The 14,147-nt window shown below is 40.5% G+C and overlaps 1 protein-coding gene across 1 annotated transcript in view; it reads left to right on the top strand.

Annotated features, from left to right (window-relative positions):
• The window catches only part of COL21A1 (collagen type XXI alpha 1 chain), a 194,489-nt gene that overhangs the window by 154,696 nt on the left and 25,646 nt on the right, over positions 1-14,147 (top strand). The window contains exons 20-22 of the mRNA XM_073336269.1: positions 6,128-6,181; positions 7,683-7,736; positions 9,101-9,172. Of these exons, the coding sequence (XP_073192370.1) occupies positions 6,128-6,181; positions 7,683-7,736; positions 9,101-9,172 (180 nt within the window). The remainder of the gene's footprint in view (positions 1-6,127; positions 6,182-7,682; positions 7,737-9,100; positions 9,173-14,147) is intronic.

Genomic DNA, 14,147 nt, shown 5'->3' with positions numbered 1-14,147 from the left:
CACCCTTGAGAGGTAGTGAAATATTATTATCCTAATCGATAAATAGTCTCTGTCCCTGTTTCCTAACAGCCTTGCACCAGGTCACATAGAAACTCTGTGGCAGAGGAGAAACTTGAACCTCTATCTTCCATGTCCAGGCTAGTTGCCTAACCACTGGCTCAACCTCTTAGCCTCTGTTATATCCGTATAAAATGCATATAGGCAAGACTCTTATTCAAGAAATATCTACATCTTTTTTATGTAAACCCTAATAGTATTTCCTTACATTTAATGCTATGTAACCCATTTATCGGAGATTTTTAAAATCATGCACTAATCCTATTAGTGACTCCTACAAATGGTTCCTTTTTCCAGAGTATATGGAAATAATTTTTAACAGATGGTAGCTTTCACTAATGGAAATCTGAGTTTACTGCAAGAGATAAAAATGTTGCTTCTTTCGTTTTTAGTGGAAACAAGCCTGAGTACTTTGGAGAATTCTTTCTCTTTGAATTAAAGCTTTGATTTGTTTTATGGCTTTTGTTCATTTAACTTATTTTCTATAAGACTCTGGCAATTGAGATCAGATGGTCTTACTAAATATAAATTCCCAGATCTGTGGATGCTTCCTTCTTATACATGTGAGCATCATAAATACTGCTTTTAAATGGTTTTTAACTGAAAATAGAAACATTTCAATTTTTTAATAAAAATAACTTGGGTTTCTAGGCCTATTTTTATTCTGAAATGTATTGGCTTTTTATGCAGGAGTTTCCTTTACTTGTCTTAGGCAATGATTAAGTTAGATCAGAACTATAGAAGTCAAGAATTTAATGTGAAAGCAGCTGCCATGGTTCCATCCTAGCCAATACTGAACTTTTTAATGGTTACAGATTCGTATTTGTAGAATCAGCCCAAACTTCAGTTTTTGGTCCCACATGTCGGAATCCCTCAAGCAAACTGTCCATTTTTGTGCTTGGGATTTCTTGATTAAAATATGTCATCGGTTAAAATGAATATTTGAGATTCTGTTCTGTGCCTCTCGGAAGTTCTGCACAGAAATTCACAGGCCAGGAGGTAGGAAGGATAAGGGAGATTTAAGCCACCTTTGTGCCCTACCTATTCAGTACATGCAATCCCACCACTAGAGCTTGTAAGGGGCCCTGTGTGCACAACACCTGCACTGGAGGAATTCACCTATGGCCATCTAAGGAACTTTTACAGCCCTTGTGCATTGTGGTGGGAAGAAGAGTATCTCCCAAAGAATATCCAATTATTTCTTGTCAGATGTTTAGAGGAAAGAAATGTTATCTGAGTAGGAACAGAGTGGTTCTCAGGAATTCAAAGCAGAATTTCACTTTACCTTTCTACTATGTTCTTAGTACAAGCATAATCTACTTCAAGGCAGTACCTGCATACTCTCCTTCCCACCTGTGTCTCTAATATTCTTTTATTGCCCATTAGTAGAAATAGAACATTTCCACTTCTCTTTCTTTCTGAGATGAGGTGACCAAAATTGAACAATTGTTCAAGGGGGGAAGGCTTTATCAACCATTTTAATAGAGGTACGTATTTGTGTGATTCCTCATTTACTTGTTATTGTTATTGGGATGTGAAGGAGCTGTGCTACACTGGGTTCCCTTATGTTTGTATATACACTCAGTCTACTTGGTTTGTGTTCTTGGTTTCTGAGTTTGCATCACTTTGTTCCATTTTTGAGTTTCTGGATGGGTTCCTTTGTAGTCACCTTGTCACAGCTTCTAGGTCTGCAGAATTGAGGAGTTTTATTTTTATAGTAACTCACCTACCATACTTTGTTCATATTTTCTTTGGAACACATAGATGAATGCCATCTGGTCCTGGTTATCTGCTGGAATATAATTTCCTGAGGTGTTCAATCAATTTGATTTATCATATCTCCTATCACCTGATTGAAAAATAAGTCCTTGATGCATGGAAGATTTGAATGTTTTGAGTAACATAGGGAAATTCAACCAAAAAAATAGAGTGGACTTTTCCTTGTATTAGTCACACTAAATATGTTTGTTCCAGAGGGGGAAAAACAGATGGAAGCCTGTTGATAGTTTATACTTAATACACTGGGGAAACTATTCAGTAACAAGTTCTTCTTAAGTAACAATTATGCCAATTACACTGCCAACATCAACAATTTATTAATTTATCTGCCACATAAATATAGTCAGCCCTGGAAAAATAGGGGAGTAACATTAAAGTTTTAGGACATAGTCTCCTCTTTTAATTTTATATGCCATAATCTTTGGATTTGTTCAGTTAAACTTTCCCCACGTTGCATCAGAAAATTGTTTTATTTGCAGAATATCAGTTCTATGTAAGATCATGTTCTTGTAATTTTTGTGCATGACATAGGTAAAATATGGTTTCCTGATTTAAATCACAAGACTGGAAATCAGGACACCTGGGATTTATTTCTCTCTAGGCTGCAGACTTTCTCTGTGACCTTGAATAACCTCACTTCAACCTTGCTATCTCTAAAGCAGTGTATAGATAGATATAGATATATATTTTAAAGAATCCTACCACATTACATTGCATACACAATTTCCAGACTGAGAAGTGGATGAGAAAGAAAATGAACCATTTTCAGTCTGAGGAGCTCAAAGTGCTTCAGCAACGTTAACAAATTAACCCTCTGAATAGCCCTGTGATATAGGCAAGTATTATATATCACAGGACTGATCAGAGGATTAATTTATTAATGTTGGTAAAGCACTTAAGCTCCTCAAATTGAAAGTGCTACATACATTAGAGACCACTATCAAGTCAGTAATGATTAGTCACTACTGTGCAGTGACCACACCATAACTCCTAGTCTAACTATGGGGAAAATGTAATATTTCAGTTAAAAATCTGTGGGACCTGTTGATAAATATTGAATTCCTCATGGTGACCACTTTAAGCATGAAGTATTGTTGCTATAAATTATGCAGAAATTAGTTTAAATATCACATGTAAGTCCATTCTGCATAGGTTTCTAAATCTTGCCACAAGTCTAATTTGCCTTTAATTGATAACAGTGACAGCTTAGTTTTACATTTTACTGAAGATGCATTACAATGTTTGACTTAAAGGTAGCACTATCATATTTAAATTGCAGGGATGTAGACTGGAATACTACATATGATCTTGGGCTCATACATAACGCTAATGCTGCAGCGAAGCACTAGCAGAAGGGGTGCCATATGACAACTGCTGTCCTTCAGACTAAACTAAAATGCTCTCTGTTTATCTCTAGTAAATCACGAAATGAAAGTTTTAAACCCCATGGAATTTTAGAAAAAGAATAGAGGTAGTTTCATTGCTCAATATCCTCTGAATAAAAATAGGTTCTAATGTTCAGTATTGTATGGAAGCGATTGCTTCCACATATATGAAGAAGATAGTCATTTGAATTACAGACCATCCACAATGTTCTTATAAACAGAAAATTTTTGTCTGAATGTTCCTGGAAATAAGAGTAACAAAAAGAGGCATTGGAAAGACTGGATAAGAATAGGAATAAGATTTCATGAGTATGAAAAGATATTTTCCAACTATTTGATGATTTCTGTGTATTGATATGCTTAGATGACAAAAAGTATCTCATTAAGGAGACTTTCCTTTATTAACTCTTATTTCCAAGTATATATATATATATAATATTATTTTTATTGATACCTGAAGTTCTGGAGTCAAAATGAAAGTAAGAAGTTGTGAGAAAAACATATATTAACACTTGACGTGAAAAGTACTGTAAATGGGAATTCCCTCTTGGAAAACATGATTTAAAAATAAGATTTATCTTTTCCAAAATACATTTGGGAATAACTTTATATAGAAAAAAGAGAAGCCCAGGCAGGGGCTTAGCAACTATTAGTTTTTAGGTTTCATTTGGAACAAATGCAGTTGTGGATTTCATTATTCACGCATTTCTGTCACTGGAATCTGGCAAAAGAGAGGGGCATTATTTTATAGGCTCTACTTGAGCCTGTGTGCTGAAAGTGTTGTATTTTAAAATGATTGAAGTTGTTGTTAGTGAATGCTCCAATCCTGAAGTCTGCCAGTGGTTATATGGCCCACTGATTAACTTTTCCCTCCCCAAATCCCCCAGTTAATGGGAGAGGAGGGAAGCACATTTACAGTGGCAATTGGGGAAGGCCACATCCTGTTTTCTCATGATCAGGAAGTGGAAGGAACACCCTTCAATCCCAGTTCTGTTTGGGTTTTTAAAAACTTGTACTGCAGGCTGAGCAAAATCTTCCACCTCATCATCTGCAGTTGTGCAGGGGACTGGACTAGATGACCTCTTGAGGTCCCTTCCAGTCCTATGATTCCTCCACTCACTGGACAATTAAGCCTTATATAGAATGTTCAGACAATGCTAAAAATCAGACCACAGGAAGTAGGCTGCTGATTTGATGAGGTGTTCTCCCATGAGCAAATTAGAATTTATCATCAGAATTCTTTTTTTATTGAGACTTCCATGGCAGACTCACCTTTCCCCTGAACAGGTTATTCCACATCCTAGAAGGCCCCGGGTGTATTGTGTTTGGATCAGGACTTTAGTGAGTTCTAAAAGATAACATTCTCTATCTCTGTATTGTGTCGTAATCATATGGTGAGTTCATCTTAGGGTATGTAAGGACCTAGCTGAAGCAATCTTGGAACCATCAGCAATTATTTTCAAGAATTCTTGGAGGATTGGTGAGGACCCAGAGGACGGGAGAAGGGCAAACATAGTACTTTTCTTTAAAAGGGGGAACAAAGAGGAGCCAGGGAATTTTTACCTAACTTTGATAGCTGGAAAGATACTGGAACAAACTATTAAACAACTTGTAAGCACCTACAGAATAATAGACTGATAAAGAATAGCCAGCATGGATTTGTCAAGAACAGATCAGACCAGACCAACCTAATTTCCTTATTTAACAGGGTTGCTAGCCTCATGGCTGTTGGGGAAGAAGTAGATGTGATATATATCTTGATTTTAGAAAGGCTTTTGATACAGTCCCACATGATATTCTCAGAAGCAAATTAGGAAAATGTGGGCTAGATGAAATTACTATAAGATGGGCACACACATGAAAATCCACACTCAACGTGTAATTATAAATGGTTTTCTGACTAACTTGGAGGATGTAGCTAGTGCGGTCTGATACAATTAAATATTTCCATTAATGACTTGTATAAGGGAATGGAGATCATGCTAATAAAATTTGCAGATGACACCAACCTGTGAGAAGTTGCAAGCACTGTGGAAGATTAGAATTCAAGAGCACCTTGAAAAACAAGATAATTGGTCTAAAACCAACAAGATGAAATTCAATAAGGACTACACTTAAGAAGGAAAAATCAAATGCAGAACTATAAAATAGGGAATAACTGGCTAGACAGTAGCTCTGCAGAAGAGGATCTGTGGGTTATAGTGTATCTCAAATTGAATATGAGCCAGCAGTGTGATGCATTTCCTGAAAAGGCTAACCTATTTCTGAGTATATTAACAAGAGTGTATTATTTAAGGGAGGTAATTGCTACACTCTACTCCATACTGATGGGGCCTCACCTAGAGTATTGTGTCCAGTTTTGACTGCTGCACTTTAAGATGGGAACAAATTGGAGAGAGTCCAGAGAACAACAAAAATGATAAAACCTTACCTATGAGGATAGACATGTTTAGTCTTCAGAATAAGAGTGAGGGTGGCGGACCTGATAAGACTTCAGATATGTTAAGACAGCGATCTATTATTTTCCACGTCCACCGAAAGTAGGACAAGAAGTAATGGGTTTGATCTGCAGCAAGGGAGATATTAGATTGTCCTGCTACCTAACTAAAAAGGATAATGATAAATCAATAAGGATAGTTTAGTACTGGAATTGTTACCAAGGGAGGTTGTGAAATCCCCATCATTAGAGATTTTTATGAACAGGTTAAACAAACACTTGCCCAGGATGGTCTAGGTATACTTGGTTCTGCCTCAGCATAGAGGGATGGATTAGATAACCTCTTGAGGTCCCTTCCAGCTGTATTTATTTACGATTCTATGATAAATGTAATAAGCAATAAAACTGGGCCAGCTGTCTCTCCCTTAGCTAATTTTAGAAATGTCATTTTTTCTTTTTAAATAAATAGGGAGTGATGGGTCCTGAGGGATCATCTGGCCGACCTGGAACACCTGGGCCCAAGGTAAGGTTATTTACTCTATTTTACTTTGAATGGGAGAAATGATGCCAAGAGTATTCATTGCCCTATGGATCATTATAACAAAGTTATAGTACTCTGTGTCATGTGCTTGTTTATTTTAATATAAAAACACTGAAAATATAACTATAATTTCCTATATATAACTTGTATGTGATAGTCCAATTTCTAAGCACAAGAAAGTCTTGGTAAGATGTAGCAACCATTGCCTAACATGTTATGAGGAATTGGAACTTCTTCAGAAACAGTTTGGGGTACTTTGTTTGAGCCTTGGAATCTTGAAAAATGTTCCTCAGTACTAGTGGCAAAATAATACTTAGTATAAACCAGGACTTTCTGCCTGTTTTCTGTTTATTTATATTTTAATTGTGTTAAAGTGATGTGCTGCTCTTTCCATCTAACATTGAGCCAAATTTATTTCAGATGTAACTTTACTGATTGCATTAGAGTTATAGCAGGAGTGAATTTGACCCATGTACTTATGTAACTAAAATGGTTGCTATATAAATCCAGATTTGACTGTTAGGATTACCTTCAGATTTAACATGAGTGAAGTTTTGGCTGAGTAAGCACTATATGATATGGCCCTCAAAACTTTTAGAAGTTGAGTCTTAAATCTTCTAGTCTTTGTGTCTCTATCCATATATACATGCTTTCGGTTGTATAAATCATGCTTAGAAGTATATAAATGTTATTTTAAGTCTTATGTTGCAGGTGGATTTTCAAAAGTGTTCAAAATTGGCTTGACTCTGCTCCCATTGACTTCCATGGGAGTACAGTTAGGCCAAGAATGAGCACAACCAAAAATAAATACATTTAATTTTAAAATGTGATAGAAGTTGCTGTTCTGAGAAAACAGTTGCATTAGTCTCTTATGCTCTATATATGGAGCTGGATCCTGCAGTGCTTCAACAGGAAAAAAACTTTTATTGATATTATGCACAGCCAAGATTGGGTTAATCTGTAACTCCTCTTTAATTTTAACTAAGATCTGAGAAGCTGAAAATGTGAGTTGTTCTATAGGACCAAAATATTTTTGACTCAGAGAAGTCCTGGGATTTGCAAGGCCCTTTGCTAAGTAATATGTGTGGGAACATATTTGCATATATCGGCTTGATCATCGTATATTTGGTGAGGGAAGGTTTGCTGCTGGGGAAGGGAAGGTCAGTCATTGCCACTTGGGGATAGAGGCAGTCATAAGTCTTTTGGCATCCGGGAGGGGTTTTCAGTGCACTTGTCACTGTGGGAGGGTTTAAACCTCAAGGACATTAAATGAATTGGGGGTTTTAAGGTGGGCCAGCGGGCAGGAGGGGTTACAAGTGCATGTTTAAAGTAGGAGTACTGATCATTTAGAATCCCCCAAGCTTTGGAGGGCTGGATTGTCACTGTCACACATGTACGTGCCCTTTTGTGATAGAAAGTTTTCAAACAGGATCTCTTTATATTTGATATTCTCAACCACACAGTTGCGTTGTTTTATTAATAGGGCTATAAGGGTGAACCTGGAATACAAGGGAAACCAGGATCATCAGGAGTCAAGGTAAATATGGTTTACCTTCATCTGGAAATATTCCAGTCAAGGACATTATGATTACAATGTTCCATGATTTTCTTGTTGGTTATAAGGTAGTTTTGTTTCAAAATGGAAACAATAATTAACAAATTTACTCCAGATTGGATTTAATGGGTGATTTATTGGACCAGATCCTGGAGTGAAATCAGTGAATCTATGCCATTTTACAGCATCTTACTGTCTGGCCTGTTGTTACATTGAATCTGCACAGATAGTTTGTTCTGATCTGTACTATGGAACTTTACATACAGGCATATATGTAGTGTAAATTGTTTCTTGCTACTTGTGTGTACCAAAGATGTAGATAATACATTATCAGTATTTGCTGGTGCTTGCTCATATTTTTAGCTGAAGAATCCAAAAAGTTAGCAAATAACAATGCAGATACTAATCAGTGACCTAATGGTACCAAATTATGATGTCCGAGGGAAGATCCAAAATACCTGATCTGACTGGAAAGCAGAACTCCAGAGTGGCCTAATTTATCTCTTGGTCTAAGGATAACTTTGTGATCTTTGTGTAATACAGTCCTTTGGGAGGGTCAGTAAAGTGCCTTGTCAAGAAGAGTGAAGGGAAGGGAAGGATCAAAGGGGAGAAACTGTGGCTTGTCAAAAAATTAGTGTCTTAGACTCTTATCTTCAGCTGAATGTTGAGCCCACAAGCACCCTATCTAGGAAGAAATCAAATGGAACTTGTGCAGATTATTGAAGATTCACAGTAAAACGGGGAGAGTCAAAAGTGCAATCGTTTCTGAGGTACATTTTGGGTAAACTCTTTTACATAGCTATAGGTTTCAGAAGTAAACATAGAACCTGGCCATCAGTCACACTGGTATAAATCTGAAGTAAGTTCAGAGAAGTCAATGAAGTTATGGCAGTGTTAAACCAGTGTAAGTAAGATGAAAATCAGGCCCAATATTCTGGAATGGTACATAATGAATATAGTCAAATGCATGTGATAAGATGCATTTACTCTAATTTTTAAAGTGAAGTTGCTGAAAACTAAATTGCTTGGCATTGCCATTACTAGGAACAATGTCATTTGTGTAATATTACAAAGAAAAAAATCCCACCTAAGTAAAAGTCAGGGTAAGTCTTTTGCATGTTGGATGAATGAGTTGAGAAATCAAGAGTAAGAGCATTGCTGTGGCTTTTAGGCAGTATAGGTGTTTTCAGCATACAAAAAACAATAGAGGTTTCAGCTCAATCACCATCATAATATAGAATCTCAGAGTATCCTAGCCAAACCTGAAGATATCTTGAAAAAACATACAATCTGTGTTTTTACACACAGCACATCAATGATACTTATGGAGCTATTGTATTACTCAGGGAGAACAAGGAGGACCAGGTGCTCCAGGTGAACCAGGGTTCCCAGGCATGCCTGGGACACATGGTGTAAAGGTAAGTAGTTTCTATGGCTTTAGTATCCATTACAACTTTCATTATGCTTTTTCCATAAAGGGTAAATGGGTTTTTTAGGCAATACATTTGGAGAATATGTGGGTCAGTGTTAACTTCCAGTATTATCAATAAAGCTGTGATGGCACAGGTGGTAAAATGTGTACAATGTATGATTGTTATAAGTGCTTGATATGAAATTATCTCATATAAAGAGTTTTATTATATATATATATTTCATAAAGGAGTCCATAAGGATTGTAGGAGCAACCACATCTAATCAGCCATTAAGGGGAGGGGGGGCGGGGGTGGGAGCGGGAGGGGGGGCTTAAGCACTCTATGTGGATGCAGCGAGAGCCATAACTAGGGATTTTACTGTCTGGGGCAAACAAGCATATTTGTCGCCCCTACCATTTTTCCGGTCATTTTCTGCCCCATTTCTCCACCCCCCCATGGCTTTGTACCCTCTTGCCCCAACCTGGTTACAGCCCTGCATCTCTGCCACTTGCCTCCTTTATGATCTTGGGCAAATCATTTGTTTGGTGCACCAGTTTTCCCTTATACAAAAGCGTGATAGTGATACTTACAGAGGGATGGTAGGAGGTATAATTCACTGGTGAAGTGAAAGGCATTATAAGAGTGTAAACTAGAGTAGTTCATCTCTCCAGAATGTGTACATTGGAAAAAAAGGGAAGCTTCCCCCATAAATCAGAGATCACCAGTTAGGAACTCTTACAGAAAGCAATGTTGCAGTGCTCTGCAATAAAGATCTCTAAGGCTAGGGTTTACAATGGAGTGAGTCACTGCAGCATTTGGGACCAGTGATGTAGTGTCTATTTCATAAAGATTTCAAATATGCCTCTTTAGAACTTAATCCTTTTCCCTCCCTCACCCCCCAAAATCTATGCCCATGTGTGGCTCCCAGACAGAGAATCGCTGCCTGCTAACACATGTCCAAGGAGTGAATGGGATCCATCACTGTATCTGGACCCCAGCTGGGCCCCTCGTACTCTGTTAGTAATCTGCCTGTCCCACCCTAGCTCTTAGGAGCTAACTGCTCTCTTCTGGCAGGCATTCCCGAACTCATGTCCAGCAGGCATAAAAACCTCTTCCATCGGGCAAAATCAGATCAGTGTTTTGCTTCCAGCAAAGAAACTGCAAGCTTTGTGGTGAAAGTAACTTTCCTGTGTCCTGTAACTTTCCTGTGTCCAACAAACCAAGGCCCACAGGCTGGTGGAGAGAACAGAGCTTAATTGACTGAGTTTTGAAATGGGGTCTTAATGATTAGGTTCAAATTAGCCAGCATCACCTTTTCATCCTGGGGAATTGAAATGAAATGTGTTTCTCTGCAGCAGGCTATGGCTAGTCCAGCTCCCACCACACACACAGCCCTTTTAAGACATGTCTCAGCTAAAATAGGTATCTTCCTCTTTAACAGCCTCTCTTTTTTTCCTCATTGTATTGTCTGAAGTATATATTATAAAGCTCCCTCTCTTTCCCCCCTTCCCCATGTCTAAGCCAGTGGTGTTTTACTTGCAACTCAAGAGGAGGATGAGATCTGGGGGGGAAGGAAAACAAAAAAAAATTGCTTCGGACTGTTTTTTGTTTTTTCGGTGAAATGATAAAGCCATGTTCCAAAGCAAATGAACAGTGTCTCAGTGTCAAAACAGGAAGACAATTGTCCATCAGATAAGGTGCAGGGCTGCGTGATAGGAAGTGCAAGTGGGAACAGTGACACCCAAATAATAGCAATAATTAATACCTGGCATTTCCCATTGCAGAATTCTGCAGTAATGGTGCAAAACACAGCAAGAGCACTGTCAAGGTTCCTTCCCACTCTGAACTCTAGGGTACAGATGTGGGGACCTGCATGAAAGACCCCCTAAGCTTATTCTTACCAGCTTAGGTTAAACGCTGCCACCACCAAAGTGTTACACAAAGAACAGGGGAAGTGCCCACTTGGAAAAGTCTCCCCAACTCAAAATCCCCCCAAGCCCTACATCCCCTTTCCTGGGGAAGGCTTGATAAAAATCCTCACCAATTTGCATAGGTGAACACAGACCCAAACCCTTGGACCTTAAGAACAATGAAAAGCAATCAAGTTCTTAAAAGAATTTTAATTTAAGAAAAAGTAAAAGAATCACCTCTGTAAAATCAGGATGGTAAATATCTCACAGGGTAATCAGATTCAACACATAGAGAATCTCTCTAGGCAAAACCTTAAGTTACAAAAAGATACAAAAACAGGAATATACATTCCATCCAACACAACTTATTTTATCAGCCATTTAAACAAAACCGAATCTAACGCATATCTAACTAGATTGCTTACTGACTTTTTACAGGAGTTCTGACCTGCATTCCTGCTCTGGTCCCAGCAAAAGCATCACACAGACAGAGAGAACCTTTGTTTCTCCCCCCACCCCAGCTTTGAAAGTATCTTTTCTCCTCACTGGTCATTTTGGTCAGGTGCCAGCGAGGTTATCTTAGCTTCTTAACCCTTTACAGGTAAAAGGGATTTTCCTCTGGCCAGGAGGGATTTAAAGGAGTTTACCCTTCCCTTTATATTTATGACAAGCACTGATCTCAAGTAGGGTCTACTGGGCTGGGTTCAAGTCTGGGAATCAGATATGCCTCCCAGTTCTAAGCACTGCAGCAAGTTACTCTGCCTGGCTTGGGCGGCCGGTGAAGCTTCCGTTTGGGGAGACTAGCCCTGTGTCACGCCTCTTGCAGCCAAGGCCCTGCCCCCACTCGCTGCTCTCAGCCCTGCCATGGCCTCGGGCCGGGGCTGTGAGCTTGGCCCTGGCCGGGACCACAGCGAAGCTTTCTGCACTGGCTGGAGTTCCAAGCCTGGATCCCCTCCCCCATTCCACCCCTTCTTCTTCAAGTGCTTGCTCATGTCCATTCCATATTACGTGTGTGTGATCGCCACATGAGTTGGTGCCAGAAGTATTTCCTCTCAGCAGTATCCGTAGAGGACCAGCTCTGGCACCCCCTGGAGTGGCACCTGCATGGCATGATATACGGGGTGCCCCCCTCCCTCAGTTCCTTCTTGCCGCCAGTGATGGTGCTGGAACATCTGCTGCTTTGGCTAGTGTTGTTTCGTTTACTGTTTTTGTGAACTTTGAAAACCTGAAATACAGTTGTATATAGTTAGTAGTTTCTTAGTTACCTTTAGTAGTAGTACTCAACTTTTCATTAGTCCCACATACCAACTGCCTGAGGTGTGTAGGCAAAGAGCACATAAGTGACAAGTGCTGTATCTGCAAGTCCTTTAAAACTAGGACAAAGAAGGAGCACGATATCCATCTGAAAGCACTCCTAATGGAGTTGGCACTCACTCTAGCACCAGGGCAGCGGTCCGACTCTGCACCAAGCTCCGTGGCCTCCATGTGCAGTGCTCGGCTGGTGCCGTCCACGAGCTGGCACCGGTCTTCCCTGTGGCTCCAGGGAAGATCTCCTTCCTCCCGTAAAGGAAGGAAAGGGCTCGGAGTGAGCCACGACCTGTGCCAGGCAGCTCAACACATGCATTGGGAAGTTGGGCCCCAGCTCAAGTCGAGTGGTGCAGCACATCCCATGCTTCATCTGTGACCCCAGATAGCTCCCAGTGCCACCCATGCTGGCTGCCACAGCACCCCAGACTCGGGGAAGACCTGCGTTGGGACCTATGCGTGTGTTCCTGCCTCAGAAGTACCGATTCCCATCAAGAGGGATGTCCCACCAGCGTTCGCCCGCCTGAAGCCGTCACGCCTCAGGACTGGAGAGGCAGGCTCAGTGAAGCCCTCTTCAATCCCTGCACCGGGGACACCGATCAAGGAACTCGAGGCATACCTCGCTGGTAGACTGGCACAGACCCTCTGAGGCACACGCCACCCAGCAAGAACTCCGGGACCAGCCCCGACCATCTCCAAGGGCCTGGTACTGATCCTGGGACCAATCGGACACCAGAGACCTCCGTCATCACCTGTCCCCAAGAAGGAGTTTGCCCTACTCAGGACAAGCCTCCCGGCCTAAGAATGCCATCCACAAAAGCCAGCACTGCTGTTCCCTACCTAAGCTAGGCAATTTGAAAGGCTGACACAGGCATGTGTTAAACCCTGCCCCTTTCTCAGAGATAGGCACCTACATTCAAGCTGCATGTAGGCACATATGTCAGTTTAGCAATCCCCAGACAGGAACTTTGTTTATTGTCAGTTCTGCTTCACAGTGATTGTGCATGGCGCTACTCACAGCAGCAGCCCTGGTAGTATGATCCACCAGAGGTGAGGGAAATGAGAGGGGAATTGCTTGGTTGCATAAAGCTATAGAGTATAGCATAATGACACTGAATATTGGCACTATTTTCCCCAGGCAGTGGTGATTTTAGCTGATATCTCACTCCTGAGGGTAACTAAGTCACAGAGAGCACAGCTTCTGTTCCGAAGCCACCTGGGCCTGTATACTGCTAGGTGGTTTACTGCAATGGTGCCTGCCAAAGTTATCGATGACCAGTGTTGGAAAGTGGCTTACTGTGGAGGAAGAAGTAAGACGGCCATCCCTAGATACCTATGGGAGAGGACTGCAGAGTGCCTCCCTGGAAGTTTCATCAAGATCTCTCAGGAAGATTTAAGGGACATCCCTGTGTACATAAACAGATGGCGGCTCATGGATTCCTAACACTAGAGGTGAATGATAAGCAGATAACTCTACCTCTTTTTGTTGTACAGCTTCCTCTCCTAGTATGAATAAATTAATGAAAAGTTGATAGCAGTGTCCTGCTAAGTTGGGGGAAGCATCACTGTAATGGGAAATAAATTTACACGCTCACCCGAGACACCTTTCCCTGCATCAGACTCACTTATGTTCAACTGACTGGACTTCAGTAGTCTTGGCTTGTGGTGTAGCTGGATCTCCACCACATGCTGTCATATATCCCATATCCTCTTCCTCCTCCTCATCCTTGCTGTTCACACCAGGGCCTGTGAGTTGGGCTCCTCAG

Source organism: Lepidochelys kempii, chromosome 3 (genome assembly GCF_965140265.1).
Source record: "Lepidochelys kempii isolate rLepKem1 chromosome 3, rLepKem1.hap2, whole genome shotgun sequence".
Lineage (NCBI taxonomy): Eukaryota > Metazoa > Chordata > Testudines > Cheloniidae > Lepidochelys > Lepidochelys kempii.
The sequence above is the reverse complement of the archived record's forward strand: the minus strand, read 5'-3'. Positions and strand labels throughout refer to the sequence as shown.